General features: G+C 37.8%; 16 protein-coding genes across 16 annotated transcripts; 11 read left to right on the top strand and 5 right to left on the bottom strand.

Annotated features, from left to right (window-relative positions):
* Positions 1-228: 228 nt before the first annotated feature.
* On the top strand, positions 229-1,553 carry Gasu_23120 (aldo/keto reductase). The gene is made up of 4 exons (XM_005706868.1): positions 229-673; positions 730-942; positions 997-1,232; positions 1,295-1,553. The coding sequence occupies exons 1-4, from the start codon at positions 341-343 to the stop codon at positions 1,434-1,436; spliced, it is 924 nt and encodes a 307-aa protein (XP_005706925.1). The 5' UTR covers positions 229-340; the 3' UTR covers positions 1,437-1,553.
* A 355-nt stretch (positions 1,554-1,908) lies between these two features.
* On the top strand, positions 1,909-2,699 carry Gasu_23110 (uncharacterized protein). Its single transcript, XM_005706867.1, has 2 exons — positions 1,909-1,967; positions 2,021-2,699. Exons 1-2 carry the CDS (start codon positions 1,920-1,922, stop codon positions 2,627-2,629), a joined length of 657 nt encoding a protein of 218 aa, XP_005706924.1. The 5' UTR covers positions 1,909-1,919; the 3' UTR covers positions 2,630-2,699.
* Positions 2,700-2,718: 19 nt separating this feature from the next.
* Gasu_23100 (BAR protein) lies at positions 2,719-4,583 on the top strand. The gene is made up of 4 exons (XM_005706866.1): positions 2,719-2,994; positions 3,050-3,212; positions 3,267-3,557; positions 3,616-4,583. The coding sequence occupies exons 1-4, from the start codon at positions 2,849-2,851 to the stop codon at positions 4,345-4,347; spliced, it is 1,332 nt and encodes a 443-aa protein (XP_005706923.1). The 5' UTR covers positions 2,719-2,848; the 3' UTR covers positions 4,348-4,583.
* A 5-nt stretch (positions 4,584-4,588) lies between these two features.
* Positions 4,589-5,503, top strand: Gasu_23090 (haloacid dehalogenase-like hydrolase family protein). The gene has a single exon (XM_005706865.1). It carries the CDS (start codon positions 4,665-4,667, stop codon positions 5,478-5,480), a length of 816 nt encoding a protein of 271 aa, XP_005706922.1. The 5' UTR covers positions 4,589-4,664; the 3' UTR covers positions 5,481-5,503.
* Positions 5,504-5,507: 4 nt separating this feature from the next.
* Gasu_23080 (FMN binding protein) lies at positions 5,508-6,888 on the bottom strand. The gene is made up of 2 exons (XM_005706864.1): positions 6,360-6,888; positions 5,508-6,284 (listed from the first exon to the last, which is right to left on the bottom strand). Exons 1-2 carry the CDS (start codon positions 6,681-6,683, stop codon positions 5,532-5,534), a joined length of 1,077 nt encoding a protein of 358 aa, XP_005706921.1. The 5' UTR covers positions 6,684-6,888; the 3' UTR covers positions 5,508-5,531.
* A 10-nt stretch (positions 6,889-6,898) lies between these two features.
* Gasu_23070 (uncharacterized protein) lies at positions 6,899-10,771 on the top strand. The gene is made up of 13 exons (XM_005706863.1): positions 6,899-7,292; positions 7,346-7,670; positions 7,728-8,185; positions 8,241-8,408; positions 8,461-8,577; positions 8,643-9,137; positions 9,189-9,338; positions 9,394-9,580; positions 9,647-9,735; positions 9,799-10,047; positions 10,100-10,250; positions 10,308-10,444; positions 10,493-10,771. The coding sequence occupies exons 1-13, from the start codon at positions 7,032-7,034 to the stop codon at positions 10,622-10,624; spliced, it is 2,919 nt and encodes a 972-aa protein (XP_005706920.1). The 5' UTR covers positions 6,899-7,031; the 3' UTR covers positions 10,625-10,771.
* A 187-nt stretch (positions 10,772-10,958) lies between these two features.
* Gasu_23060 (uncharacterized protein) lies at positions 10,959-11,713 on the top strand. The gene is made up of 3 exons (XM_005706862.1): positions 10,959-11,083; positions 11,151-11,337; positions 11,388-11,713. Exons 1-3 carry the CDS (start codon positions 11,044-11,046, stop codon positions 11,686-11,688), a joined length of 528 nt encoding a protein of 175 aa, XP_005706919.1. The 5' UTR covers positions 10,959-11,043; the 3' UTR covers positions 11,689-11,713.
* A 4-nt stretch (positions 11,714-11,717) lies between these two features.
* Positions 11,718-13,448, bottom strand: Gasu_23050 (uncharacterized protein). The gene is made up of 6 exons (XM_005706861.1): positions 13,023-13,448; positions 12,758-12,839; positions 12,352-12,614; positions 12,151-12,300; positions 12,020-12,102; positions 11,718-11,965 (listed from the first exon to the last, which is right to left on the bottom strand). Exons 1-6 carry the CDS (start codon positions 13,440-13,442, stop codon positions 11,818-11,820), a joined length of 1,146 nt encoding a protein of 381 aa, XP_005706918.1. The 5' UTR covers positions 13,443-13,448; the 3' UTR covers positions 11,718-11,817.
* Positions 13,449-13,458: 10 nt separating this feature from the next.
* Positions 13,459-15,311, top strand: Gasu_23040 (agmatine deiminase). Its single transcript, XM_005706860.1, has 2 exons — positions 13,459-13,595; positions 13,644-15,311. Exons 1-2 carry the CDS (start codon positions 13,461-13,463, stop codon positions 14,610-14,612), a joined length of 1,104 nt encoding a protein of 367 aa, XP_005706917.1. The 5' UTR covers positions 13,459-13,460; the 3' UTR covers positions 14,613-15,311.
* A 116-nt stretch (positions 15,312-15,427) lies between these two features.
* Gasu_23030 (histone H1) lies at positions 15,428-16,408 on the bottom strand. Its single transcript, XM_005706859.1, has 2 exons — positions 16,106-16,408; positions 15,428-16,054 (listed from the first exon to the last, which is right to left on the bottom strand). Exons 1-2 carry the CDS (start codon positions 16,319-16,321, stop codon positions 15,572-15,574), a joined length of 699 nt encoding a protein of 232 aa, XP_005706916.1. The 5' UTR covers positions 16,322-16,408; the 3' UTR covers positions 15,428-15,571.
* A 780-nt stretch (positions 16,409-17,188) lies between these two features.
* Positions 17,189-18,803, top strand: Gasu_23020 (protein arginine N-methyltransferase 1). The gene is made up of 9 exons (XM_005706858.1): positions 17,189-17,260; positions 17,322-17,479; positions 17,533-17,601; positions 17,657-17,809; positions 17,872-18,040; positions 18,099-18,169; positions 18,217-18,288; positions 18,335-18,493; positions 18,541-18,803. The coding sequence occupies exons 1-9, from the start codon at positions 17,212-17,214 to the stop codon at positions 18,691-18,693; spliced, it is 1,053 nt and encodes a 350-aa protein (XP_005706915.1). The 5' UTR covers positions 17,189-17,211; the 3' UTR covers positions 18,694-18,803.
* A 5-nt stretch (positions 18,804-18,808) lies between these two features.
* Positions 18,809-19,773, top strand: Gasu_23010 (glyoxalase family protein). The gene is made up of 3 exons (XM_005706857.1): positions 18,809-19,085; positions 19,132-19,620; positions 19,669-19,773. The coding sequence occupies exons 2-3, from the start codon at positions 19,168-19,170 to the stop codon at positions 19,723-19,725; spliced, it is 510 nt and encodes a 169-aa protein (XP_005706914.1). The 5' UTR covers positions 18,809-19,085; positions 19,132-19,167; the 3' UTR covers positions 19,726-19,773.
* A 25-nt stretch (positions 19,774-19,798) lies between these two features.
* Gasu_23000 (sestrin) lies at positions 19,799-21,853 on the top strand. Its single transcript, XM_005706856.1, has 9 exons — positions 19,799-19,898; positions 19,954-20,453; positions 20,500-20,722; positions 20,780-20,950; positions 21,004-21,203; positions 21,249-21,489; positions 21,552-21,659; positions 21,709-21,715; positions 21,771-21,853. Exons 1-9 carry the CDS (start codon positions 19,824-19,826, stop codon positions 21,800-21,802), a joined length of 1,557 nt encoding a protein of 518 aa, XP_005706913.1. The 5' UTR covers positions 19,799-19,823; the 3' UTR covers positions 21,803-21,853.
* Positions 21,854-21,867: 14 nt separating this feature from the next.
* On the bottom strand, positions 21,868-22,698 carry Gasu_22990 (uncharacterized protein). The gene is made up of 4 exons (XM_005706855.1): positions 22,331-22,698; positions 22,180-22,282; positions 22,031-22,111; positions 21,868-21,974 (listed from the first exon to the last, which is right to left on the bottom strand). The coding sequence occupies exons 1-4, from the start codon at positions 22,648-22,650 to the stop codon at positions 21,897-21,899; spliced, it is 582 nt and encodes a 193-aa protein (XP_005706912.1). The 5' UTR covers positions 22,651-22,698; the 3' UTR covers positions 21,868-21,896.
* An 80-nt stretch (positions 22,699-22,778) lies between these two features.
* Positions 22,779-23,333, top strand: Gasu_22980 (uncharacterized protein). Its single transcript, XM_005706854.1, has 3 exons — positions 22,779-23,054; positions 23,102-23,185; positions 23,254-23,333. Exons 1-3 carry the CDS (start codon positions 22,830-22,832, stop codon positions 23,302-23,304), a joined length of 360 nt encoding a protein of 119 aa, XP_005706911.1. The 5' UTR covers positions 22,779-22,829; the 3' UTR covers positions 23,305-23,333.
* A 4-nt stretch (positions 23,334-23,337) lies between these two features.
* Positions 23,338-24,828, bottom strand: Gasu_22970 (amino acid transporter, AAAP family). Its single transcript, XM_005706853.1, has one exon. It carries the CDS (start codon positions 24,779-24,781, stop codon positions 23,369-23,371), a length of 1,413 nt encoding a protein of 470 aa, XP_005706910.1. The 5' UTR covers positions 24,782-24,828; the 3' UTR covers positions 23,338-23,368.
* Between the last annotated feature and the right edge of the window lie 984 nt (positions 24,829-25,812).

Here is a 25,812-nt window from a genome sequence, read left to right as displayed (position 1 = left end):
ACCAGTAGCACGTTTCTTTAGAGCAAGCGAGAGAGTTAGCGGGTGATATTTGACCATATCTTTTCAATTATTGACAACCCATATGTTTTTAGTTTGGCAAAGGACAACTCGTTGTCATGTTTGGCCTATCAGCATTCTATAATTATGAATGTTATATTGCAATCAAAACAAATAATCGTTGCTACTGAGCAAGATATTCATGATGGACAGTGTTGATATTCCGAAACAAATTCAACGGGTGGAAGCGTCTCGATGCGACTAGTTGGCTCAAATCGCTTGGACATCCTTTTAGAAGAAGAGAGCATAACGATTGAGTATTCTAGTTTGAGAAATTTTTGTGATGGCGACGCCAGCTGCTGTTTTAAATACTGGTGCGAAAGTACCATTAGTTGGTTTTGGAACGTGGAAAGCGGAACCCGGTCGGGTCGGTGAAGCTGTACGCACTGCTTTGGAAGCAGGTTACCGTCATATAGACTGTGCTGCAGTATATGGAAATGAAAAGGAGATCGGTCAAGTCTTCAAGGAGATATTTTCCAGTGGAAAGGTGAAACGGAGTGACGTATTTGTTACTTCGAAACTTTGGAATACCTGTCACAAGAAAGAACACGTTATTGAAGCATGTAAGCAAACCTTGAAGGATCTACAGTTAGATTATCTCGATCTTTACTTGATAGTAAGTATTTTTAAGTGGGACTGTCTTGTGGAGAACTGAGACTGTTTTTTATCTAGCATTGGCCTTGTGCTTTTGAATTTGCTGGTTTGCCAATTACTGAAGAAAACACTATCCCTAAGAACAAAAAAGGAGAAATTGCTTTTGCCAAGGTTCCTCTACAAGAAACTTGGAAGGCAATGGAAGAATTGCAAAAGCAGGGCTTGGTGAAAGCTATTGGAGTGTCGAACTATCGAATTGTTGAATTGCTTGATTTGCTCAGTTACTGTGAGGTGAGGAAAGTTTATTTGTGTTGTTTGCAATTGTGACTGTATTCTTTTTTGTAGATTGTTCCAGCAGTGAACCAAATTGAAGTTCATCCATATAATCAAAGGAAGGATTTGAAAGAGTTTTGTGAAAGTAGAGGAATTCATGTGACTGCATACTCACCATTGGGTAGTGGGAAGGAAGGACCGCTTCAAGACTCAGTTGTTCGTTCTATTTCAGAAAAGCTTGGAAAGACTCCAGCACAAGTATTATTAGCGTGGGGTTTACAGAGAGGAACTTCAGTAATTCCAAAGAGGTGAGTATGAACACTCTTTATTCTTATTGGCAAATTCTTATTGCGTTTTCCCTAAAATCTAGTGTGACACCCACTCGTATCAAAGAAAACTTGAACTGTACTTTTAAATTGGACTCGGAAGTTGTGAAACAGATTGACCAACTTGAAAGAGGGCAAGTGGTTTGTGATATGCGAGAGTATTGGGGTTTCCCTATCGATGCATAATAGAATTGGTAGTTTTGGATGATTTCGTCTTGTATGATTTTGTGGTCAGAATAAAGCATTAGCGTGTGAAGAGGGAAAGAATGATTGGTTAAGGAATCTCCGCCTGCCACGTATTCACTGAGGAATGTCCCTCAGGCACGTATTGGGGAGGGACGGAATGCGCAGTCTCTTTTGTCCTATCTTGTGAAGCCCATCATGGAACGTCTATCCCCCATATTTACTACTTCTCCACGAACCATAAACCGTGAAGTTGACCATTGGCTTAACAACTTGGGGGAAGTAGAAAAAGTTATCGACTCTATAGAGCCAAAGTTACTGGCAACAAATTCAAAATGGAAGAGTAAGTCGACAAAGGCGCAATGAAACTACATAACTAAGAAACCAACCTTTCAAGGCATTGCTGTTCATAATAAAGAAACTTCAACAGAACTTTGCCAGGTCTTTGATAAAGCTGACCAACACTATGAAGTACTTTTAGAAGCGATGAGTGCTTCGAAGAAGTTTGAAGCAGCCCAGCAAGAGTTTTCAAAAGTATGTTGTTCGTTAGAGTCGTTTCAATTCTTCTATTTAACCTCACCTTGCAGAATGACCCAGTTTTACAGCGGGTATCACTGTTGCTTCGAAAGTATCGCGAGGAAATACAAGCCTTGCGGAGAGAATGCAAAGAAAGAGAAAGATTGAGAGAACGCTACGACCACTACAGAGTAAAATTGGACGGGCTTGAGAAGAAGGGAAAGGATATGGAACGTATACAAAGAAATCAACAAAAGCTAAAAGATTCAGAGGAAGCTTATGACTCCATAACACAAGAGCTTGTTGACAAAATGGAACGCTGTTGGAAGAAACATGTTTCTATTTTTGCAGAATGTACAATGTGCTTATGGAACATCCAGTTTCATATGATATCAGATTTATCAAGAGTGTCCCATTCATTACAACCATATCGAGATCAATACTGTGAAGCCCTCAAAATTGCTGCTTCTTCAACATTGGATAGCACCCACGATGGAAACAAGTCTTCCGATCATCTTGAGAACTTATTACAAAACAGCCGATTGACCGATACAGTAGAGGAAGAAAAACATCAAGATGGCTCTTCAGTATCGCTAGAAAAATATGAGAAGCTAGTAGAACAAGAACCCTCTATTTCATCTACTCCTCAGTATCAAAGTGCTAAATCAACGGTGGTATAAGTTGGTTTCTTTTTGTGAATGAATAGATTTTGTTAGTTTCTTGGGATCTAATAAAAGTGTTCAAGGCAAATGAAAAGTAATATGATTTACATAGAATTTATTGTCATATTATAGAAATACTCAAGATTTTGCAATTTGAACAATTTCTCATTTGGGTGTGGAGTTGTCAATTCTTATTATTCATATTGGGACGCGCTGAACCAAGGCAACTCCACTCTTATGTTTCATAAAACCAAGTTATTTTTTCGTGAAGCCAAAGAAAGTGTTTCGAAAACAGAAGACAGGTCTGTAGCTTCTTACAAGGTGCAGCTTTGGAAGGACAGACTCACTGAAGTGCAACGAGTCGTAAACACAGTCGAGGAGAAGTTAGTAGTGGCCTTTAGTAAATGGAATGGTCTGTAGTTTTTGAAAAGCTCCTAGGGTTTTTACTCAGGTTTTATCTCTAGACCTTGCTAGCAAGTTGAAACATGTTTGCGATAGTGTTCATGAAATATTTGACTCGTCTTCACAACAGTATTCAACAGTACTTTATTCTGTCAATTGTGCGGATGCCTTCTTTGAAGCGGTGAAAAACCTCAGCAAGGTATCACTTCTTTCTCACTTCGTTTTGCAGTGTATACTCAGTAGTGATATATAGCCTGAGAACTTGTCCAATTTGATTCAACAGCTGCGAATTTACGACCAGCAGATAAAGGATCTGAAACAATATGAAAAGAAGCGTGATGCTTGTAGAAGAGAGTATGAGTTATATGTTGAAAAAGTGGAAAATCTTTCACATTCAGGAAAGCAACAAGAACGACTCGATAGAAATAGAAAGAAGCTATCCGAGTCCAAGGCGCGTTTTGTTCAAGCCACCAAAGAATATATTGTGCGCATGAAAGAAATTTACAGAGAACACCCCCTTCTCCTACATTGCGCTCTTGTTGCTGTAAGTTTGTGGGTATTATGCTTCTTTGGAAGTTACTAAATCTGTCTCAATATGTTAGTTTTGGAATGTGAACATGCAAATTGCGGATGCCTTGAATGAGAACCTTGAACCACTTCGTTCACTAGTCTCATCCAATTTGTATTTTGTAAAGACCCTAGACTTGAGATTGACAGCAATCAACATAAATGATCCCAGTGATGATGAAGTCGATGTGGAAACGAATTATCAGAATGATAAACCAAAACAAAGCCGAGAATCAGCAGCGGAAAGTGATCAAAATGCTCTGGTATTATCGTCTCAGGCAGACTTACCTCCTGGATGGGAGAGAAGGTACGAACCCAATCTTGGTCGTTACTATTATGTGGACCATAATACACGGACAACATCGTGGTTTCCTCCAACTGCTAATAATAAGGTTGCCTCTGAAGCTGAATCAGTTTCTATTCCTGCTTCCAACAATTCTCAAACTGATCATTTCGTTGGAGGCAACTCTAATGATTACAATAAGAATACTCATGTAACGATGTCCGATAATCGGAATTATTCTCCAGAAGTTTTCTCTTATAACACATATCAGTACAATAACAGAGGAGGTTATACTGATAATATATATGCAGATAATAATAATAATATTAATAATAATAATAAGAATGATTCGTATAACCCTGCACCACAAAGCAATAACCCTCCATATATGTTCTACTCTGGTTTACCGTCTAGAAGAACTTGGAATGATATAGGTGATGATGATCCTTTGGCAAGAGCCTTGGAAGCGCAATATAGAGGATAGGTCATCGTTGTAAGAATTCAAAAAGTTGTGAAAGTTTGAAGTTATGACAGAAAGAGATAGCTCTGTTGGGAGGTTTGTGTAGATAGAAAAAGCCCATCCAAATGGTTGGTGGCTGCTGTGGTTAGAGCCATTGGATAATCGACATTTGAGTTGTCTGTCTTATATGGAATTTTTGGTCATAAACTTGAAATCGAATGTTTTTCAGTCGTTTTTCACGTGAGCCTTGATCACTTTCAATATATTTTCCAAGTAGAATTGGTAGATTTGGGGTATGATTTTAATTGATTTAAATTAACAAAATCGTCAATAAGAAAAGAATGACCAAGTTGGTCTGTCTCTACTTGACAAGTCCTTTTTGTTCCTGTTCCTATTCATTGAAGTTCCGTTTTCAGTTGAAGTCGAATCTGCTAAATACTGCACTTTATCGCTGTTTCAATTCAGCTTTTACGTCTTATTATTTTAGCAAGGCAAGGAACAGAGTTCGAATGACTCAAAGTCTTTCACAACCTCCAGATATTAATATAGTATTCTTCGATGTTATGGATACGTTGGTTAAGGACCCATTTCACCAAGGAATGCATAGAATATTTGGTTTTGATAGTTTTGAAGAGTTTGTCGAGGCAACAAATCATCGAACTTGGTGTGAGTTTGAACTAGGTAGGATAAATGAACGACAAGTAGCGCAACAGTTTTTCAAGGCTGCATACGGGACAACGCAGTTTGACTGGAAACGTTTAAAGGCATTTTTGTGGGATCATTATGTGTGGATGGACGGCATAGAAATGATTTTGAAGGCGTTCCAAGAGAGTGAAGGAACTATTCAGTTGCATATTCTATCGAATTACCCTCCGTTGTATAGAATGATTGAAGAAAAACTACAAATATCAAGATATCTAAAATGGTCGTTTGTGAGCTGTGATATCGGATTTCGCAAACCAGATTTTGAGATATTTCAGTTTGCAGTAAATACACTTGGAGTTTCTCCACAGCACTGCTTATTCATTGATGATAGGAAAGTAAATTGCGATGCTGCACAACAACTAGGATTGCATACTATTCATTTTAAGGACTCTCAACAATTGAAGAGTCAACTGATAACTTATTTCCAATGGTTCAAATGTAGCAAAGTTTGAAACAGCATATTTTTTGAATTGTATAAATATATGCACCTTTTTAGTTTTGCTTTAATTACTTAATGAATAATACAAGACGGCTGGTCTTGGAGTTTCTTCCGACCAAAGTTTCTCATAACCGTTTTCGAGTTCCCAAGCTTCTTGCATGGCTTGAACAAGAGCACTTTGAGCATCTAAACTAGTCACAACGTGTTCACGAAACCCAATTCTGTATTCTCTGATGTCTGTCTCTGATAGTTGAACTCGCATATCGAAGCCTAAACGATCAACCATAACAATTTCACATTGCTCTATGTTTTTCAAATGAAGGAAAACATTACAAAAACGAAGCAAGTCTTCCATATGATCGCTATTCATTAATTTCAATAAATCCTGAGACTGAAAAGCAAGTGGATCGGGTTCAGAAGAAATATATTCTTTAGGATCTACCCAAGTTGCTGCTACACCATAACCACCAACAAAATAAACGTCACAAACTTCCATACGATAAAACGAAAATTCGGGATATTTCAAAGCTATAGCTGCGTGAGGATGAGTATCAATATAAGCTTCCATCACTTCTGAAACCTGTTCCAAAGGAAGCTTTACCATAAAGCCAACCAAAGTGGCACGACAACCACTTTGTCCACTTGAAGCTACAGGTTGACAAAAGAGGGAACACTTTTGGGACTTTCTCAAGTTACGCATATGAGCAGCGTTTTGTGCTAGAAGAACAATGGGCCGACCAAAGTCATCTAGTATATAATCGACGTGGGATCCAAAAGGAGTGTCGTCGTGTTCAACGGAACTTGTGCAAAGCGTACCCTGAAAAGCACATAAAAATATAGAAATAATAAACGTCAATGAAAGAACCTTTCAGGACTGTGTAAACAAACTCACCGTTTTACAAACTTGAACAACGGTTCTCGCTTGTTCCCCGAAACTCAATCTAAACCTTGCTCTATTTTCCTCTACCACACTCTGTTCCTTCCCAGATTTTGCAGAATCCTGAACACTGGAGGCAACCAAAGCAAAGCGTTGACTCGAAGACGGGAACGAAGACTGCGCTACGTGGCCGATACCTCTTTCAAGACGGCAAAGTCTAACACCACCAAACCTGCTAGAACGAGTTCTTTCTAATAAGATATATTTTCGGTAAAAATGCTTGTTGTTTATATTACTACCACAACCTAGACACAATACTGAGAAACAACAATGTGGCATCAGAAGAAAAGTTTATGTAGGAAGGGGAAAAGAGACTAATGAAAAAGCTTTCCCAAAGAGAGATAGAATGAATTCTATTCCTATGCGTGCTTCGAGCTCACAAAGAAATCATTTGTTGGTCTTTATCAACAATAAATATTCCAAACAGTATTTATTTGATACGACACAATTCAAATAATAACAAAAATATGCGCGCTTCAATTGCATTTTTTCTTAGAAAAAGATGTTAAATTCTGCCCGTCTTTCTTTGGGTCATTGGCAAACTATTCAACTTTGTTAGGCGGGTGGTCTTGGTTGACTGACGACAGCTATCTTTGAAAACAACTTTCGAACGTGTCTAGGAGTATAATGGCTAACGGTTTTGAAGCTTCTACGCTTTCAACTTTAGCTAGCTACATCGATGCAACTTTGTCGCCTAATGCCACTATGCGTCGCAACGCTGAAGCCTTTTTACAATCAAACGAAAAAGGACCTGGCTTCTCTTTATTACTTGTTGAACTAATATCGAATAGTAACTTTCAGTTTTTTACCAGACAAGCTGCTGCAGTATATCTTAAGAATTATATAAAACGTTCGTGGGAAGACGTGGATGAGATGGAACGAGAAAAGGTTTGAGCACTCTGCTTTATGAGTTTCCTAGTTTGTCAATTGTATCTGTTTAGTTAAAGCGAAGTTTGACCGACAGTTTATTATACTTACCTGTACAGTTGAGAAAGCTACTTACGGAGACCATTTCAGTCATTGCCGATAGCGACTTCCCCAGCAACTGGGAATACCTACTTCCAGAGTTGTGTTCCAAGTTGGAACAGGCAATAAACTCTTTTCCACATCAGTTAAGTTGGTCAACTTGTGACGGCGTCTTGGAAGCAGTGGATGCTCTTGTTGAATGTTATCGCCATTTGTTTCGTTCAGACGATCTGTTGCTGGAACTCAAGTATGTCTTGGGTCATATGCAGGTACTTAGTGAAAGAAACGTTGCTTTTTCAAGTATGTATTGAAGTTATGGAAAGGAACCTCTGTTGAAAACTTTTCAACTCGTCTCAGAAAGTTATCTTACTCCAGAGGTTGTAAAGGAAGATAACGAATATACCCATACTTTGTTAGAAATATTGTTCCGCTGTTGTCGTATTTTTTATTCTTTGTGCTATCAGGATTTACCAGAATACTTTGAAGACCACATGGAAGAATGGGCCCGTGGCTTTTTGAAGATTTTGAATATTTCTTTATCGTCAGTTTCTTCGGATAGTGAAGATTCGGATAACTCCCTCTTTGACCAAGTTCAGGCAGAAACATTGGATAATGTTACTTTATGTGCAGAGAAATATGAAGAAGAATTTCGTCCATATTTGAGTCAGTTTGTTTCAGCCACTTGGTCACTTCTTATTCGACACGGTAATTCAACAAAGTATGACCAGGTTGTGACAGCTGGAATGGGGTTGTTGACGATTGTGAGCAAGTCGGTTGACTTTGGATTATTTTCTGAGCCTGATACATTAAAGCAAGTAAGAATTATTTCGTTATTTTGTAACATTATTTAAGCTTTTATAATTTTTTAAGGTTTGCGAATATATTATTATTCCAAATGTAGAATTAAGAGAAGATGACCAAGACCTGTTTGAAGAAAATCCTATGGAATATATTCGTCAAGACATGGAAGGCAGTGATGCCGAAACACGTAGAAGGGCAGTTTGTGAGTTGGTGAAAGGACTTTGTACACATTACGAGGTAGTATTTACAATAAGTTTGTGTCTTTTCTTTTTATTGAAACAGTGAATAGAATGCTATCACCGAAATCTTTTCAAATTATGTTTATAGTATGTTGCAGGAATTTGCCAAAGATCCTACAAACAAGTGGAAAGGCAAGGACGCAGCTATCTATTTAGTTACTGCTATTGTATGTTTATTTTTTACTTTGAAGATCTTATAATGGAAACCTTACAGTCTCATATTCTTGGATAGGGTTGGAAAGGCGGCACAGAAAGAGTTGGAGCCACTGTTGTCAATCAACTGGTAGATTTAGGTCAGTTCTATAAGAATCATATTATTCCGGAATTGGAAAGTGCATCTAAGCAACCGGACAATATACGGTTTCCGATCTTGACTTGCGATAGCATCAAGTTTGCGACCTCGTTTAGGAATCAAATCCCTGATGGTCTACTTCCAGTAACTCTGACTTTTATGAGTGAATTGTTAAGTTCGAGGCTTCCTGTAGTACATACATATTCCTGTATATCCATCGAGAAAATTCTCTCATTACAAGAAAATGGCGAATGGAAAGTGAAGAAGGAGAACCTTGCTGAGTTTGTTTCAGCTTTGGTTCATCGTTTGCTATCCTTAATGATGAATGTTTCGTCACAAAACGAATACACAGTGAAGTGCCTTATGAGAGTGATTATATTTTTTGGAACAGACATGGCACCATTTTTGGAAACGCTTTTAAATGGTATTGTGAAGGTATGAATAGTTTGTTTTTGGGTGGAAATTGTTGGAGACTTGCATTTTTAGACATTAGAAATGATATCTCAGAATCCTGGCAACCCTAATTTTATTCATTATTGTTTTGAATGTATTGCCGGACTGACTCGATACGTTTGTACCGAAAATCCATCGAGTCATCTTCCTCTATTGGAAACAAAATTATTTCCATTCTTTCAGGTAATTTTTAACGAGCGAAATTGTTTGTATGAAGAGCATTGAGTTTTGGAAATAGTCTGTTCTGACTGCAGACATTGCCGAATTTGTTCCCTATATTTTCCAAGTTCTGGCACAACTTGCTGAACTTCATGGAGAGTACGAGGAATTGCCTTCATCATATCAATCTTTATTACCCGTGCTTTTTACTCCATCCTTGTGGAATCGAAATGGATATATTCCTGGAATGGTTCGTCTTTTACAGGGTAAGTAACTTTTGTAAAAAATTTATCTCTCTCTCTCAGTAGTGAGATTCATGTTTCTGTTTCTAGCTTTTTTGAGAAAGTCTATGAATCATATAATGGCAAATAATCAGTTGACTCCTATTTTGGGAGTTTTTCAAAATCTGGTTGCCAGCAAGGTGATACATCAGTTGAAACGTTTATTTGCATACTGTTAGTAACGTTATGTTGTATTGAAATAGGTTCATGATTACTACGGAATGTCTCTGATAGAAAGTATTGTGGAAACTTGTGATATGTCGCAATTGGAACCATTTTTACCTGAGATTGTTCAAATTATGTTGGTTCGGTTACAAAAGGGTCGGACAATTAGGTTTACGAGGGCTTTTATTGTTTTTATTTCATTTCTTTCCATCAAATATGGAAGCGAGATTGTTGTTTCTTTGTTAAATCGTATCCAGGATGGTCTTTTTGTTCAAGTATTTGAACATGTAAGTCATTCCCTATTTAATATGGAACTTGGCTTTACCGACTCTATTGCAGGTTTGGTTACCAAATGTCGTCCAAGAAGCAAATCCAAAGGACCGTAAAATTTGTGCCACAGGGCTTGCGTTGTATCTTTCATGTCCTACATTGATAGAACTTCCCAACTTATGGCTCTCGGTGTTGTCAACTGTATTGTCTTTGTTAGAAGGTAGGATACTATTAACATGGAACCACAGTGGAACATAAAAGGTTTTGTGCTTTGAAGGTTATCAAGAAAATCCAACTCAAGGCGGCAACCACGAAATGGAAGGATCGAGAGAATATGATATACAATTCTCACAGTTGGCTTTGGTTGGAAATAGAGAAAATATTCAAATGAACAAAGTCCCAGAACCTGACCAAGTATGTTTTTGTTCTATTCCATGAATCATTCCTAACATATTCATGAAGATGCTCGTAAATAACTTTACTGAAGTGGTAGCAAACAACGAGAGTTTAAAAGGTGTTATACAAAGTTCTTTATCCAATCACTTTCAACAGTTGCTTGCCAGTCATTTACAAAAATTGGGCAGAAGCATTTAAATAGAAACCGAAACGTCTTTTTGGCATTTGGAACTGATCTTCAGTGGAAGCCTAGTATAATAATCTGTTTAGGTGAAACTCTCTAGAGTTTTTGTTTAGTAAAGAATAGGGCTTTGGAGTCTCTGAAATGAATAATTCAATAGTTGCTTCTTCGGATTCCATTGTCACAAACCAAAAGCCAGCTTGTTATTGAGATATATCCCTATCTGTCCTGTTTTGGGAATATGTAACTCGAACAACACTTGCTGTCCAGTTGAACTCGAAGTGTATAAACGATTCAAGAAGCTGTACTTTTAGGAAATGGACACTTCATTTGTGAGGCTCAGAGTCTTTCACATCCTCCCCCACTTGAGAGATTTGATGAAATTGGATTGTTCCTCAGCTCCTTGACAATCTCGTTGATTCTTGAAACAAAAAATATGTTAGCCTTCACTAGCGTTGCGAACTGTAGATGGTTAGGTGCGTACTGGAACGGATTCAATTGATAGCTTTTGTTGTTTATACTCACCAACTATTTGTTCAATAGGATCTCAGCCAAGTTCTGTAGAAACCTTTTTTTCTGTACAACCCTGCTTTCCTTGTGTCAACGCTTCAAAAAGAATCTTGATGACTTATAGTCCGTATTCGATAACTACTGATAAGTCTGAGGGACATATCGTTCCTGGAACGTTTTCAAGATTTGAGTTTCTCGAGGGTCGTGTCACTACTCCTACGTAGGTTACCCTACTTTTTGCTTGATACTGTTTTCATGAGGGAGTTTTAGAGTTTTAGACCCAAGTTTATTGGACTTTACAGTTTCTAACGTCGCAGATGCTGCCTTTGGTGAATGGAGAGCATTATCTGCTTCAAGTAGAGCCAAAGAACTGGAGAAGCGACGTAATGTTTCGAAGGCTACAATAGAAAGCCTCAAGGCAGTACCTTCAGAAAAGTCGAAATTGACTCTGTTCGGGCAATATGACGAGGTTTATCGACGAAATTTAAAGATATTCAATGAAACTGGTGACAGTGTTGGAAAGTTTACTTTTTATCTGTTATCCTCTTTGGAACTGACTTTTTCTGTTTAGGAGCCTTGCAGTTTATGAAAAAATAATCTCAGAATGATGTGTTCTGGGAATCTTCACCTATTTTCTGTTTATCTTGTCATTTCTAACATAAATAGTTGTTCGTCATTGTCTTTTATCGAACTTTTATTTTTAGTTGTGTTTACTACCAAAGAGGGATTTCAAAAGTTGGTTTCTTGTCTCTGATTGTTCCATTGGAATGGGAGCAAGGAATCCAACCAATTTGTCATGGACAGTATACTTAAGTCTTCGTCCTTTACTCTCTCGCCTATCTAAATACCTGCAAAACATTTGTTTAGTACATCTTCAAATGAAGAGCCTATAAAATACTTACTGCTTTCTTTGTCGATTTCTTTTCAACTGTGATGCACTTTTGATATCTTCTCTTTTACTCACTTTGGACATGTCATTCACAACCTTTCAAACATCCATATCGTTTCTTGGTCTTTTCAACACGATTCTTACCTCTTTCAGTAATAACTGATAAAAATCTCCATCATCGTAGATTTCAGGATCGACGCCATTATTTTCTGATGATAATAAACAAAGTAAAGAACGGTTAGAGTCTCTGCGAGTATGTGCTCGACGAAAAAGACGTTCACGATTAGAAAGAACCTAAAATCCTCGATAGGAATATGAATACTCAAAGTGCTCGATTAAACTTACTCCTTGAATTTGATTAGATACAGATTGGTTGATAACTTTGAACTTGCTTGTTTGGTCATATATTGTGCCAGTCGCTTCTCGTACTTTCTTATCCCAGAAATCCAATACCTTTTGCTTGAAAGAATTCAACTCACTATTGCGCCTCTTCAGCTTTCTCCATAATCGGTCTATTTCCACAGTAACATCTGAAGATGAATCTTCTGATGCTGTCCTAGTTATATTCTTCTTTTTTTTCTTCTTCCAGAAAGATAATCTCCTTCTTTCTTAAAAGTCAGGTTTGAGGAATTGATAAATAATAATTCTTGAATATTCATCATTGCTGTAGTCATTTTAAATATCGATCGAGTAGTGGCTGAAAACTTCTTTTCGGTTCCTAATGGGTCGATTTGCTTCAAAATTAAGCGACCTTGCTCATCTGGAAAACAATTCGCAATGGTTAAAAGACGTTGCATGGCAATTCTTAGCTTCAATATATCGTCATACAAAGACTAGAAGGACCGATTTAGTCGATCATAATTAGGAAGACTGAGAAGAAAACAAGAGTTTGCTAACTTTTCAGAAGAGCCAAGTCAATCATGACTTTTCAGAAGTCTAACATGACAACTTTCTTTGGCGCTCATCAACAGAATGGAAACAAGTTGTAATACAATCAACAGAAGCCGGATACATACCTTTTGTTCTATAATAGCTTGTCCTTTTGAGAGTTGTTCTTGTGTTTCGGAAGTAATTCTCAAAATTCCTTGACCGCTACTCACTGATGATTGTTCAACAGAAGCCTCCACAGAATCTTGGTCGCTTTCCTTCTTTTCTTCAAACTCAAAGAGAGAATCCTCCTTCTCTTCTGCGTCTTCAGTGCCAACCAAACTGTTATCTTCCTCAGCCAATGAGCTTCTGTCTATCACTCTTCCTTGATATTTAGAGCCTTGCACTGTTATTGCTGGACGCATTCTCAATCTCTTAGGAACTGGTGTTTCACGGTGCTCCGAATCATGGAGCGAATAATAACTATTCTTATTGCTAAGAAGCTCATTATCCCAGTGCTCCTTTAGTTCGTCTTCTGGGTCCAACACAGTAATAGTCTGTTTTCTCATTTTCAACAAATCAACGAAATGGCCGTTGACGTTCCGAGTGGGTTTCGTTTTCCTGCTGAATGGGAACGTCATAAGCAAACTTGGATAGGTTGGCCAGAAAGGTTAGATAACTGGCGTGACAATGCGGTCCCTGCACAAAATACTTTTGAAGAGGTACTGGAAATTCTATTTTTATGTTGTTTGATCGAAAAAACTGTCCAGGTCATTCGTACTATTGCAGAGTTTGAACCAGTAACTGTTATTGTTTCTGCTAATAGCTGGACACAAGTTCGAGAACGTTTCAAAGATAACCATAATGTAAGAGTGATCGAAATGTCAACCGATGACTGTTGGTTGCGAGATACTGGCCCAATTTTCATAGTCTCTCGAACAGGAGAGTCCTCGTGTCAATTATGTGGCGTTGACTTTGTATTCAACGCTTGGGGTGGAGTTAAAGAAGGATGTTATGTGAATTGGGATAAAGACGCTATGATTGCTTGGAAAATATTGGAATTGGAACGTTTTAAAAGATATGTGTCCAACTTGGTTTTGGAAGGTGGTGCAGTGTCTACCGATGGCCAAGGTACACTTTTAGCTACAGAAGAGTGTGTGCTCCATTCCAATCGAAATCCAAATTGGAGTCGAGACATGATAGAGAAGGAATTGAAATTGTATTTAGGAGTTGAAAAGATTATTTGGCTTCCACTTGGAGTTTATGGAGACCACGACACAAACGGCCACGTGGATAACTTGTGTGTCTTTGTAGGTCCTGGTAAGGTGGTGATACATTGGACTGAGGATAAGGAAGATCCACAATATGAAAGATCACTTCGAGCCTTTCAGATCCTCGAAACTAGTCGAGATGCAAAGGGAAGAAGTCTATCTATCCACAAGTTGCCTGTACCAGGACCTTTCTATCGAACAGAATTAGAAGCTTCTGGAGTTATTTCCACATCACAGGCAGTTGATCGAAAAGTAAATGAGCGTTTGGTGGCTTCTTATGTTAATTTTTATTTTGCAAATAATGTTTTAATTATGCCATCTTTTGGAGAACCGTGGGATTCCGAGGCAAGAAAGATTTTCCAGTCCATTGTACCAGAGAGACAAATTCGACAAGTCGCAGCGCGAGAGATCATCTTAGGAGGAGGAGGAATACATTGCGTAACTCAACAGCAACCAGAAGATGCTTAAAAGTTTCATAGTCAATCTTAATTTACTCCTCACTTTGCCAAAAGTTTAGTTGCGTATCATTTCTGGGTTGAAACTCTTCTCTAGTCTGTAAAGCACGAAACTGCTGTATTTGTGCCTTGAGAGTTGTGAGTTCTTGCTCCAACTGTTGTAGTTTATCAGAATTGAGCTCCTTTGCATATTTCTCCCTTTCCTGCAATCTGGACTGCTTTTTAAAGTTTAACTCTTGTTCATTTCTCTTGGGTCTATGGGGATTTTGTGAAGTTAGTTCACTTAAGCTATGAAGTTTCAAACCCTGTCCATCTTCTTGACAAGAGAAGCTTATAACGTAAAAATTTCTTCTTCTTATAGTGTATTCTTTGTTCGAAAGTGCTCTAAAGTAAATGTTTCGTAAAGTTTGCACAACTTTCGATAAATATTTGTTGGTAAAAGGGAAAAACTGAACGAATAGAATTCAAGTCTATGGAGTTTTGTACAATCCAAATAGATACTACAGCTGTTGCCAATGTATAACTGCAACGAAAAAGAAAGTATACACACGTCGTATTGTTGTTACGGCTAATCATCATTTTTTGCAATTCAAATTTTGAAAAAGCGGGCCCATTCATAAATTGTACAAGAGTCGAAAACGCTGTTCCTTACTACTGTTACTGAGATTACCACCACGATTGTGAAACATATTATAAATATCTAATGCCAGAATTGGCTTATCTTCTCAACCAGTGGAAATAATTCAATACAAGTTATTATTCAAGTTGTAGCTGAACACTCCCACTGGCGGTAACTACACCAAATGAAAACATAAAAAAGGTTGTTCAAAATCAATACAAATAGAAATAGCGTACAAAAATATTTATTCAACAATTATAGGCAAATCTAGCAAATATTATTCAATTTCGCTTTAATTCCTTTATATTCACACAAACATCATATTATCCAAAAGTATCAAACATTCCATTAGGCTATGCTTTGCGTGTACCACGTGTGCTCTTCTTGGAGCTCGCTGTGACCGACGTTTTGCTCTTTGAAACTGCCACTTTCTGATTGGGTTTGGACTTGTTCGTATCAGCTGCTCTTCCTAACTTCCCTTTATTGGACGAAGTCGTATTCTTTTTGGTTATCGTTTTCTCCACACTTGAAGAAGTGGTGGTTTTTGGGACAGCTCTTCTTTCAGTTTTCCTAGGTATTTTAGTGGATTTCTTTCCTTCTGAACTGCTACCGTGCCTCAAGGATTTGGTCTCTGTAGTCTCGCTCTTAAGAGGTGCCTTTGGGGGTTCCACAGCTTTCTCTTTTTTCTCATTAGGAACTTTGGCTTTCGTAGTTCTCGTTTTGGTTTGGCTCGCATTTTTCTTTTGGACAGTTTTCGCAACTCGCTTAGGTTTCGCTTCTTTCGTTTTTCTTTTAACGCTATGGTTTTTGTCGATGACCTTGTATGAAGCTTTCACCTAGAGATTTCTCAGGAAGTTCTTCGTAATAAGAGTTCGAAACTGAGATACCTTTTCCACGAGATTCTGTTTTAATAAACGTCGTAACGCTAGTTTTACCTGAAGTTTTAGCTTGTGTTCAGAAAGTTGTGGATTATGCGCCTTGATATATTTCATGATGGCCTGTGGGGAAGAACCATTCCTCTCCTTGAGAGCAACAATACTATCGAGTACAGCCTTCGCATAGCCTCCTTTAAGCGTATGCAAAGCTTCCTGTTTAGGACTCATTTTCCTATCTGTGTAAATGAATCTTTACAAGAAACAATATCTCCAACAGGAATCAATCCAAACAGCACAGGAAACAATGTAATTGGCGGGCCTGCTTTAGTTGGAGGAAAAATTTGAGCATTGAGTGATGCTGGATTTTCTTTCCCCTAAAGAGACTTGTACCAATCATATGAGGGATTGGGAGCCCTCCATGGTTGATTTGAACTCGAAGTCCCCAGCCCGCTCACATCCCACTTCCAGACCATCATATAAGGCGCCTATTTGTCCAGAACCCTTTTTCTCTTAATTGTTTCTTCTTATTTCAGTTTTAACTGTCCTCGTATAGTTTAAGGTATGTATAAGCTACTCTGGTCGTCGGAAATTTATTTAACTTTTGTAAAAAGTATTCTATCGTCACCCAAGTTTAATATGCCCAAGGCCGCAAATAAAGAAGAGAAGCCCGCCGCGAAACGTGCAGTATCCCCCTACAACGAATATATGAAGAAAATGCTTCCCGTTATTAAGCAACAAAACCCCAACCTTTCACACCAGGAAGCGTTTAAGGTACTTCTTGTTGATTTAGGTAGTTACAAGTAATCTAAGTGTTGCTGTTTTTAGCGATGTGCTGAAAGTTGGAAAGATGCCCCCGAGAATCCAAAGAACAAAGCTTCGGCTTAACTAAGGGTTTCAGTCAAACTGGTGTTTTGTGAACACCAACTTAAGGAGAAACTGGTCTATTTCCTATGCCTTATTGCTGTTTGTCGCTCCAAGCACGGTATATGAAAAAAGAGAGAGAGAGTCCTTTCACTTGGTTACATGTGTAGTTGCGTGTTTGTAAAATAAATTTATCTTTCAGCAATTGCTGTCGTTGCCGTTTAGCCATTCCAGGGTCGTGTGGTATACGTCTAAATATGGAACCTGAACCTTTAGAGTTATTACTACCTGAAGGAAGTATTCCTGGTATGGTTGCTTTGCTTTATATTTATTTATGGTCAGCGTTTTGAAAAGAGTTGTACATAAGGAGTTATCGAAGACTTTGATTATGATTTAACTTCTGCCGATTATTATTTCAACTCTTACGCACATTTTGGTATTCACGAAGAAATGCTTAAAGATGAAGTGAGAACGCGCACTTATATGAAAGCTATTTTACAAAATAAGCATCTATTCGAAGGAAAGGTTCTTGATTTAGTTTCCTACAGTCGTCAGTTTGGGTGACCTTTGGGGTTTAGGTAGTATTGGATGTTGGTTGTGGCACTGGGGTTCTTTCCATGTTTGCTGCAAAAGCAGGTGCACGTCTTGTATGTTTATTTGTAACTTATTTGGGTTGGATGTACTCACTCACTTTGCTTCCAGGTTATAGGAGTTGAATGTTCAGAAATAGTTGAACAAGCAAAACTCATCATAAAAGCAAATAACTTTGAAAATCGTATAGTTATGATTAAGGATAAAATGGAAGATGCTAAGCTGCCTGTGGAGGAGGTGGATATTATTATTTCTGAATGGATGGTAAATCTAGCGAAGAAATGAAGACGATCAATAACTGATTTTGAACCGTATATACTTTATAGGGATATTTCTTATTATATGAGTCAATGTTGGAAACTGTTATTTTTGCTCGGGATAAATATTTAAAGAAAGGAGGACTTATATTCCCAGATAGAGCAGTATTGTATTTATCAGCCATTGAGGACGCCGAATATCGAGCTGAGAAGATAGATTTTTGGGACAATGTATATGGCAAGTATAGTAGAATTGTTTTTAAGGGAGCAATTCTCACACCAAACTTATTGTTTAGGTTTTGATATGAGTTGCATAAAACGTTTGGCATTAACGGAACCACTTATAGATAATGTTGGAGTTCAGCAGGTAAATAAGAATTTCAAGTTTTTGTGATATTCTCATCATTTGGCAAGATTGTTTGTCCAACTGTTCCTGTACTTTCCGTTGATGTGACGAGTGTAAAAAAGGAAGATCTTTCTTTTGCTGTGAGTAACAGAGATTTCGTCTTGAATTTCTTATTTGCATTCAAAGGTTCCTTTTATATTGAAGGCTGAAAGAAATGATTTTATTCATGCCTTTGTTGCTCATTTTGATATATTCTTCAATCACTGTCATAAACCACTAGGCTTCTCCACTGGACCGCAATCCAGGACAACACATTGGAAGCAGGCTGTTTTCTATTTGGATAGAGTATGCTTTAGAGTATTTGCAAAGAAATGAGGTTCTAGATTGTATAGGAATTGGTGATTTGTACCGGAGAAACAATTTACGGAACTTTGGCAAGTCGTCCTAATCAAAAGAATCCCCGAGACTTGGATATTGCCATTTCTTATCATTTTTCTGGTTCGCAGTGTGAAGCCGAAAAGATACTTCGTTATCGTTTACATTAGAGTGGCAATATTTGTTTTAGAAAAGTTAGCAGAATTAGGTTGCTAATAACGTTTCCATATGTACACTTTTGTTTTCAATATGATTGCTTTGGAAAAACCTTCCCAATTAACTGGATTTCCCAAGAAACTTGTTGACTGTGTCGACTACGTTAAAGCCAAGTTGCCTCAGCTACCACCACTTGGTGTAGGCACTGGTGTTGGCTTTGGTTGTGGGATTGGACTTGGTTGGGAGTTTGAGCAGGTTCGAAAGTATGGCGTACAGACACCTCGTTCTTTCTTAGGTTGTGGTGTTGGTATTGGAATCGTTGGTGTGGGTTATGGTCAAGGTTGGGGTTGGTACTTGTTTAAAGATAAACGCAGACAACGGAGTCAAGGAACTTTAGGGGACGTTGGTAAGTGAAGAAAATATTGCGAAAATGTTATAATGATGTTATATAGAAACAAAGTTGAAACTCCAGTTATTTCAATTTGTGAATGCTCTTTCTCTTCTATTTTCAAAATGGAATAAAAAGTTCAACAAGCAATCCTATCTGGAAAGCAAATAAATGTTGTAAGCATTCAACTCTTTCAATGAAAGCGACATTTGATCATATTGTGATAAACGCTTTTGACGTCGAAGTTTTATTGCGTTTTTATTCGGACTTGTTGGAATTTCCTTGTGTTCGCCTCACAGAATGGAGACAAGGCAAAGTTCCTTTTCCTTCTGTTCGTTTAAATGACGAAACTATTATTGACTTATTCCCAGCAAAACTTTGGAAAGGAGAAAACACTGTAGTTAGAGACTCTACGACTTTGAATGTAAACCACTTTTGTATTACTCTTGCAAAAGTAGACTGGGACTATCTCGTCAAGAAACTTGCACAACATAATATTCATCCAGAATCAGGATCCAAAGTTCTTTTTGGAGCCAAAGGGAACGGAACTTCGGTAAGTACTTTTCATTGCTTATCTGTCTCTAAACTTGCTCTTTTGCAGATATACATAAGAGATCCAGAAAATAATCTCGTTGAATTGCGTTATTACGAAGACTAGATAAAATAAGAACAGCTTTCATATAACAGAGAGTGACATTTGTCATGACAACACTAACTTGACAGCAACTTTTTCCCATTGCCTATTTCTTTGTGTTTATGCATACAAGTCCTCGGTTTCCAAAGGGTTCTTTGGACTATACACTTCGCTTTTTTCATACACTTCTTACGCAAGTGAGTATGTTTTATGAAGATATATGAATGATAACTCATTCTAAACGTGATTGAGGATGAAACTGCTAGGAAGCAAGCACTTGACAGGATACTATGTCAACTGGAAAATTCGTTACAAGGTTCCGATCAAGGACAACTATTTGTAGCTCATATAGCAACAATTATAAGATTTGCTTCTGAAGTCCCATTTCCTGATGTTCGTGAAGCCTTTGCCCGTTTAATAGAACGAGCTGAAACCACTTTATCCATAGAGTCACCAGTTTATTCAGTGATAAAGGAATACCAACGCCTAAGAAGACCCATTTTTTCGCGTTTCATACCCAACGAACAGTTGCCAACTGTACGAAATGCGAATATTGTTACTTTGCGTCTGTTCACTGACAACTTTCTATTTACTGGACGCATATCGACTGTGGTCAGAGTGATGGCTTTCTTTCCTAGTTATTTGGAAGCATACATTCAAAGTTATCGTGCTATTATGAGACGACCAGGACCACTTCCGGAAACTTGGCGTAACTACTTGGGTGTCATGGCAGGTGCTCGATTGCGTTGTTCGTAAGTTATCGACGTAGTTTTGATAATAGCCACTCACTGTCGGCAGTTATATTTGCCATATGCAGGAAACTGAGTTTTTACTTCATGGAGGTGATATTCGTTGGCTCGAGTCAGACGAAAATGTTCCACCTAAACTTTTGGTTCTTCGCGAATTGAATGCCATCTTGGCTCATCAACCGTGGCTATTGAAGAGAGAACACTTACAGCGACTTATATCAACTTTGGGTCAAGTTTCATGGTCTCTCAGTGAATGTGTCTTGGCAATTCTTGTAAGTCTTTTCCTCTATTTGGGATATACTTTGCTTACCCAATCTACTTACTCTAAGATATTGAGTCATTTCCATTCATTGGCAGGTTTTATTGAAGGATGTGGACTTTGTCCAGATATTGATATGGATAGTAGAGACTCTCTTATACGTATTCAATTGACACGGGAACAAGATAGTCTGATAGAGATCAGTTGTAACAACGTATGCAACCCATCTCATGAGAGTCCAGTAAGACGAACCTTATTCTATCCAAGTGTAGAGTTTATTATATCCTGAAATAGGATAGTTTACAAACACCCCAGTCAGAAGTGGAAGCTACTCGTCAATTGGTAGAAAAACTAAAGAGAGCCATTCATTTACAAGACGATGCAAATTACTCTGAAACTGGTGATCAACTATTTGCCAAGTCTGGCAGCATAGATCATAATGAACGAACGTTATTTGGAACACGTACAGAAGCATTGGAAACCAAGTATAGCAGGTAACGATGGAGAATTCTATTGAAGATGATATTAATCTCTCTCAGAATGGCAGGTTTTACGGATTATCCACTAAAGCATGAAGACTTTGATGTCAATTCCAAAACTTATAAAATTTTTCGTATTCATGAGTATAATTGGTCAGATCATGGATATGCGCTGATCAATGCTTTCTATGAAGATGGAGAATTGGCATCGTTGTTGGATACGCAGTTTGAAACAATCTACCAGTTGACGGATAATAGTATAGGAATGAACACAAATGTGGATACTTCTATCTTTCGAAGGGTAAGTAACAAATTGGAATATTTGTTTCTGTAATGGACTGAGTAAAATATTGTTTTATTTAGGCCATTTGGGTTTATGTACATCGTCTTTTTGGAATAATGCATGATGACTATGATTATCGTTTGGTCAACCTGATATTGAAACAGTCCCTCAAGTCCTTTATTAAAAAGGTAACAACTGTTTTTAAGTGGTTGGAGATGAATTGTTCACCCTTTTTAGGTTACTTGTAAACCAGAAACTATCTCTAGGAATGACTATGAAAGAATGGGACTTGCTTTAAGACCTGAAGAAAAGGTACATATTGTATTATTAAGTATGGAAGCAAGAAAACAAGCAGAATTATTATATGGTTTGCATGCCATTATGCAATGGATGAACCAAGATAAAAACGATGAGTAAGACAACTTCTAGGAAGGAAACTTTATTCTAGTTCCATCGAGGCTCTGTTTTAGATATTCTTTACAATCTGGATAAAAGTAGAACAACTAGTATAGGAAACGTTGACAAGAATGAACTAGTGTACAGAATAAAGCAAACTTACTTGTCTCACTGAGAAATAGTTGATTGGAAACTGTGAAGAGTCAAATACTCCTTGTGTATTTTTCAACACAACTTTACGTTCCTAATACAATATATATATATATATATATACACTCAGTCAATTGTCCCACCTACTCAAAAACAACTTACAATCAAGTAATTGAAAACAGTTATGATGACTGTTTCAGGTGTTTTATCAGTATGTTCAGCTACAAGTTCTTCAAACAAACCCTTCCCTAATAATACCGTGTGCCTTTATAAATGGGTTCAGCGTGTTGAAACATTTCACGAGATGCGATACCTAGAAAGTTGTCGACTGTCGTTTACTTCAACTTCAAACATCCAACCACCGTTAGTTTTGAAGGTTTTCTGTATTTCTATTTGCTGTTGTTGTTGACACATTGACCAACCTCGATATGTGTGGTTAACGTGACTCGATGGCAAGTTTCCATAGAAATGAGAAAGCGGTGCAGAAACTACAAGAGGATGAGAATAGAAACTTTTCTTGAAAAGCAGTCTATTTTTGTGTATTACTACCGCACTGTGGTTTTTTACTTGTCGACGATAACAGTTGCAGTGTTGAGTGGCAGTAGTAAACAATGACAAAAACAAGAGAGACATCCTTGTGGCATACACAAGCTATTCAAAACCAAGAAAAAGAAATACGATGTAATAAGATCATGATGTATTTCTTCTGTTAGTGAATACAATAGGAATCTTCTTTTTACTAAGAGACTCACTCATAATGTTTCAATATACTTATTTGTCATCACACTATTTTATGGATTCTTGTTAACAAGATGAAGGAAAGCAACGAGTTATTTCAGGCCTTGACAAAAGTTGTGAGATATTTGTCTTTTGACAAGAATGTAAGAGAAGAAACCCAGTTTTTAAGAAAAGTTTGTGAGGGACAAGTCGAAGATGGTGCTCGAGGACTGGAGTTTGGTTCTTCGGTGTCAAGTGAGACGTTCTGTCACTTAGTGAAGGACTGGAAAACTTTGGTGAAAGCAGTACAAGAATATCAAGTATGCCTTTGTATATTTCCAAAGGCAACAATTAACTTACAATATAGGAGGTGTTGAAAGCCAACAATATAGGAGTGGAAAATAACGAACGCCAAAGAATAGAACAAAGTGCACGAAGAGTTGGACTCGAGGTAATATGATAGGAACAACACAATGTTTCAACTGATGAATAACTGAACTACTGGGTATGTCGTTTTAGGTTCCGATTGGGTTTGACAATGACAAAGAAAGTGACTTCAAAAAGGACTGAAAATTTCAATGTTTTGGATTTATTTCGCAACACATATTCTTCTTCATGTGTCATAACAACCCACTTAAATTACCCTGTCACAAGAAAATGGAGTTCCATGGTCTCCAACTGCTTGAATAATCGTATAAACTCCAGCATAACTTCCTATGCCAAGTAATGTGTATCCAATGGCAATACATGAAAGTGCCAATATCCAATTCCACCAACTTGTCGTTTTCCGAAATTGAATCAAATACATGATAGCAGGCATTCCAAAACTATTACTGGAACCAACCAATGCTGCAAGAAGTCCAATCAATTCATTAAAGAATGGAATAGCACAGGCAACAAGGAAACCTGCTCCATAAACCAGAAGAGACCAAAAGAAGAATGAAACGCGTTGTGGAAAGGAAGTGTCTTCAAATCTTCGTCGACCCCAACATTGCAACCAGCGTTGAACTGCTCGAGTTAGAACGTTTCCTCCCATAACACTCGGAGCTGTGACGTGAATGATTAAGATAACATTAATGGCATCACGTAATGTATCATGAGGAAGACTCAAAGTTACTGGACTTTGTAAAATACTCGTATTTCCCAAGTAGACATAAACAAATGCTGCTGTAAACATGCAAAACACGAAACCAACCAACTGCGATACGATAAGTGCTTTTGGAAAATCATGAACATTTTTCATTTCAGCCATAAATTCATAAAAAATCAAATGTCCTGCAAAGGCAAAGACAATATCTGTCATTGCAATAACACCATTGACAAAACTGTTCCCGGCAATTGTAGTGTATGCATGAGCACCTACTGACAGCTCAGGTACTTTGCTACATGTCATTACTATCGGAAGGAATATACACAAGGCACCAACAAAAGCTACCCAAGAAATACCATGGAGACTTCGTAACTGTCCAACCACTAGAGCAACGACAAACGGTATTACAAACCAAACTGTAACACAAACATGATGTCCCTGGAACAAACTCTTCCAAGAGAGTGCTGCAGTAAGAAAATCTGCAGTCATAATACCAAAGAACATAAGATAAGTAAGGGTACCTCCGATAATCTGACCAGCACGTCCGAAAAAGTGATAATACATAGCGCCATAGCTGCGTATATGCGGATATTTCAAGTGCAGTTTCCACATATATAAACCAGTTACAGTTGTGATAAAAACAATGCCAGTCAACAACAATACTCCCGGAACCCAACCAAGTGAAACAAAGGCCGATGGAAGAGAAAGCACTCCAACTCCTACCAGGTAACTGATCATAAGAAACGTAGTCATTACCCAATGAGTTCTCCTTGGTGGCTCAAAAACATCCTCCAACTCAGCTCCAGAAGGTTCCTTTTCTTTCTCATATTGAAACTCAGTTTCTCCTTGTGGTATTTCTGTCGATAAACCCTCCAAGTCGTCCACATATTTATACGGTGCAGTACTCTCATTTTGAACTTTGCTGGAACTCGGTTGAATCTCACTAGAAACCTTCATAACAACAAGTCCGTTAATCTCGCGTCAAATGCAATTTGTGGTTTCAATCATAATTATTTTCGCTGTTATTTTATAGGACAATTTTGGATAGAGTGGAGGGATTTCCCGGCGTATGTCTCAAGGACAATTGGCCCAAGATGATTTTATCTGTTTTAATCTTTAATTTGATTTGCCGAGTGAATTTCTCCTCCCGCATGGGGGGACGGATCCACTTGAGAGAAATGATCTCGGCGGCCAAGTTTGTTTGGCTATAAAGCTTGTAACAACTATCAAGCCTTTGTAGAAGTATATTTTCTTCAAAATTCAAATAATTTTAATAAAGAAACAAATAAAACATTTTCGAAGAATGACCAGTTCTAAAGTCCTTTATTCCTATCGATGGAAAACTTGTTTTTTGTGAAACTCTGTCTGTCTCAGAGAAGAAAACTCTATACAAATGATAGTGACACAAATACAATATTCCTAAGATGCTTTGGTGGATTAAAAATTTGCCTCAGTGGCTACAACAAATTGTGCAACTGTATCAGGTACTTCAAGATAGAAGTTGATATATAAAGTTCCTTTCAACACCTTCAGAGGAATGTCTTTATTGGTACAAGCCCAATTTCTGTAAGCCAGGATCTTCTGGCACGTTCACGGAGTAATGCTGTAGAACCAAAAAATTTCACAAGCTTTCTGTTTACTTGGACAAAGTTATTTGGATTTGTTTCCAGAGAATGTCGAAAGATGGAATATCCCTGAGAGGGTAATGTAGACTTCTCTTGGTCGGTCATGTCCTCCAAGTTTTACTCTAGAGCTTTCTTAGACTCTTCTGTACATAAAAATAAAAGGAATGGAGGAAAATCTGTACTTTGAGAACGTGTCTAAGAAAAACTAAAATTAGAGTTTGCTCTAATTTGTCAAAATCACTGTAATTATCTTGTTCTCATGACAGTTATCTTCTCATTATGGTCAATGTACCAGTAATTTGATCTAGGCTGTCAACTTGGATAAATAATTTAGTCGAGAACGAACATCATTCCAAGTTCCTG

This window comes from Galdieria sulphuraria (assembly GCF_000341285.1).
Source record: "Galdieria sulphuraria unplaced genomic scaffold scaf_16, whole genome shotgun sequence".
Classification (NCBI taxonomy): Eukaryota; Rhodophyta; class Bangiophyceae; order Galdieriales; family Galdieriaceae; genus Galdieria; species Galdieria sulphuraria.
The sequence above is the reverse complement of the archived record's forward strand: the minus strand, read 5'-3'. Positions and strand labels throughout refer to the sequence as shown.

What these genes read in the sequence shown, in the direction of transcription:
- Gasu_23120 (XM_005706868.1), top strand. Translation starts at nt 341, where the DNA reads ATGGCGACGCCAGCTGCTGTTTTAAATACTGGTGCGAAAGTACCATTA. An exon ending in ATCTCGATCTTTACTTGATA is followed by an intron (nt 674 to 729) that starts GTAAGTATTTTT and finishes TTTTTTATCTAG; the next exon opens with CATTGGCCTTGTGCTTTTGA. An exon ending in ACTTCAGTAATTCCAAAGAG is followed by an intron (nt 1,233 to 1,294) that starts GTGAGTATGAAC and finishes CCTAAAATCTAG; the next exon opens with TGTGACACCCACTCGTATCA.
- Gasu_23110 (XM_005706867.1), top strand. Translation starts at nt 1,920, where the DNA reads ATGAGTGCTTCGAAGAAGTTTGAAGCAGCCCAGCAAGAGTTTTCAAAA. An exon ending in CCCAGCAAGAGTTTTCAAAA is followed by an intron (nt 1,968 to 2,020) that starts GTATGTTGTTCG and finishes CTCACCTTGCAG; the next exon opens with AATGACCCAGTTTTACAGCG.
- Gasu_23100 (XM_005706866.1), top strand. Translation starts at nt 2,849, where the DNA reads ATGTTTCATAAAACCAAGTTATTTTTTCGTGAAGCCAAAGAAAGTGTT. An exon ending in GTAAACACAGTCGAGGAGAA is followed by an intron (nt 2,995 to 3,049) that starts GTTAGTAGTGGC and finishes AAAAGCTCCTAG; the next exon opens with GGTTTTTACTCAGGTTTTAT. An exon ending in CGGTGAAAAACCTCAGCAAG is followed by an intron (nt 3,213 to 3,266) that starts GTATCACTTCTT and finishes AGTGATATATAG; the next exon opens with CCTGAGAACTTGTCCAATTT.
- Gasu_23090 (XM_005706865.1), top strand. Translation starts at nt 4,665, where the DNA reads ATGACCAAGTTGGTCTGTCTCTACTTGACAAGTCCTTTTTGTTCCTGT.
- Gasu_23080 (XM_005706864.1), bottom strand. Translation starts at nt 6,683, where the DNA reads ATGCCACATTGTTGTTTCTCAGTATTGTGTCTAGGTTGTGGTAGTAAT. An exon ending in TTGTTCAAGTTTGTAAAACG is followed by an intron (nt 6,285 to 6,359) that starts GTGAGTTTGTTT and finishes TGTGCTTTTCAG; the next exon opens with GGTACGCTTTGCACAAGTTC.
- Gasu_23070 (XM_005706863.1), top strand. Translation starts at nt 7,032, where the DNA reads ATGGCTAACGGTTTTGAAGCTTCTACGCTTTCAACTTTAGCTAGCTAC. An exon ending in AAGAAACGTTGCTTTTTCAA is followed by an intron (nt 7,671 to 7,727) that starts GTATGTATTGAA and finishes AACTCGTCTCAG; the next exon opens with AAAGTTATCTTACTCCAGAG. An exon ending in AAGTCCCAGAACCTGACCAA is followed by an intron (nt 10,445 to 10,492) that starts GTATGTTTTTGT and finishes ATATTCATGAAG; the next exon opens with ATGCTCGTAAATAACTTTAC.
- Gasu_23060 (XM_005706862.1), top strand. Translation starts at nt 11,044, where the DNA reads ATGTTAGCCTTCACTAGCGTTGCGAACTGTAGATGGTTAG. An exon ending in TGCGAACTGTAGATGGTTAG is followed by an intron (nt 11,084 to 11,150) that starts GTGCGTACTGGA and finishes TTTGTTCAATAG; the next exon opens with GATCTCAGCCAAGTTCTGTA. An exon ending in GGTCGTGTCACTACTCCTAC is followed by an intron (nt 11,338 to 11,387) that starts GTAGGTTACCCT and finishes AGGGAGTTTTAG; the next exon opens with AGTTTTAGACCCAAGTTTAT.
- Gasu_23050 (XM_005706861.1), bottom strand. Translation starts at nt 13,442, where the DNA reads ATGAGAAAACAGACTATTACTGTGTTGGACCCAGAAGACGAACTAAAG. An exon ending in ATCAGTTATTACTGAAAGAG is followed by an intron (nt 12,103 to 12,150) that starts GTAAGAATCGTG and finishes GATGTTTGAAAG; the next exon opens with GTTGTGAATGACATGTCCAA. An exon ending in AGAAATCGACAAAGAAAGCA is followed by an intron (nt 11,966 to 12,019) that starts GTAAGTATTTTA and finishes AATGTTTTGCAG; the next exon opens with GTATTTAGATAGGCGAGAGA.
- Gasu_23040 (XM_005706860.1), top strand. Translation starts at nt 13,461, where the DNA reads ATGGCCGTTGACGTTCCGAGTGGGTTTCGTTTTCCTGCTGAATGGGAA. An exon ending in CACAAAATACTTTTGAAGAG is followed by an intron (nt 13,596 to 13,643) that starts GTACTGGAAATT and finishes AAAACTGTCCAG; the next exon opens with GTCATTCGTACTATTGCAGA.
- Gasu_23030 (XM_005706859.1), bottom strand. Translation starts at nt 16,321, where the DNA reads ATGAGTCCTAAACAGGAAGCTTTGCATACGCTTAAAGGAGGCTATGCG. An exon ending in AACAGAATCTCGTGGAAAAG is followed by an intron (nt 16,055 to 16,105) that starts GTATCTCAGTTT and finishes AGAAATCTCTAG; the next exon opens with GTGAAAGCTTCATACAAGGT.
- Gasu_23020 (XM_005706858.1), top strand. Translation starts at nt 17,212, where the DNA reads ATGGAACCTGAACCTTTAGAGTTATTACTACCTGAAGGAAGTATTCCT. An exon ending in AGCATCTATTCGAAGGAAAG is followed by an intron (nt 17,480 to 17,532) that starts GTTCTTGATTTA and finishes TTTGGGGTTTAG; the next exon opens with GTAGTATTGGATGTTGGTTG. An exon ending in CTGTTTTCTATTTGGATAGA is followed by an intron (nt 18,494 to 18,540) that starts GTATGCTTTAGA and finishes TAGATTGTATAG; the next exon opens with GAATTGGTGATTTGTACCGG.
- Gasu_23010 (XM_005706857.1), top strand. Translation starts at nt 19,168, where the DNA reads ATGCTCTTTCTCTTCTATTTTCAAAATGGAATAAAAAGTTCAACAAGC. An exon ending in CCAAAGGGAACGGAACTTCG is followed by an intron (nt 19,621 to 19,668) that starts GTAAGTACTTTT and finishes GCTCTTTTGCAG; the next exon opens with ATATACATAAGAGATCCAGA.
- Gasu_23000 (XM_005706856.1), top strand. Translation starts at nt 19,824, where the DNA reads ATGCATACAAGTCCTCGGTTTCCAAAGGGTTCTTTGGACTATACACTT. An exon ending in TTGGAAACCAAGTATAGCAG is followed by an intron (nt 21,204 to 21,248) that starts GTAACGATGGAG and finishes AATCTCTCTCAG; the next exon opens with AATGGCAGGTTTTACGGATT. An exon ending in ATACTTCTATCTTTCGAAGG is followed by an intron (nt 21,490 to 21,551) that starts GTAAGTAACAAA and finishes TGTTTTATTTAG; the next exon opens with GCCATTTGGGTTTATGTACA.
- Gasu_22990 (XM_005706855.1), bottom strand. Translation starts at nt 22,650, where the DNA reads ATGTCTCTCTTGTTTTTGTCATTGTTTACTACTGCCACTCAACACTGC. An exon ending in CTGTTTTCAATTACTTGATT is followed by an intron (nt 22,112 to 22,179) that starts GTAAGTTGTTTT and finishes ATATTGTATTAG; the next exon opens with GAACGTAAAGTTGTGTTGAA. An exon ending in ACTATTTCTCAGTGAGACAA is followed by an intron (nt 21,975 to 22,030) that starts GTAAGTTTGCTT and finishes TTCCTATACTAG; the next exon opens with TTGTTCTACTTTTATCCAGA.
- Gasu_22980 (XM_005706854.1), top strand. Translation starts at nt 22,830, where the DNA reads ATGAAGGAAAGCAACGAGTTATTTCAGGCCTTGACAAAAGTTGTGAGA. An exon ending in AAGCAGTACAAGAATATCAA is followed by an intron (nt 23,055 to 23,101) that starts GTATGCCTTTGT and finishes CTTACAATATAG; the next exon opens with GAGGTGTTGAAAGCCAACAA. An exon ending in CACGAAGAGTTGGACTCGAG is followed by an intron (nt 23,186 to 23,253) that starts GTAATATGATAG and finishes ATGTCGTTTTAG; the next exon opens with GTTCCGATTGGGTTTGACAA.
- Gasu_22970 (XM_005706853.1), bottom strand. Translation starts at nt 24,781, where the DNA reads ATGAAGGTTTCTAGTGAGATTCAACCGAGTTCCAGCAAAGTTCAAAAT.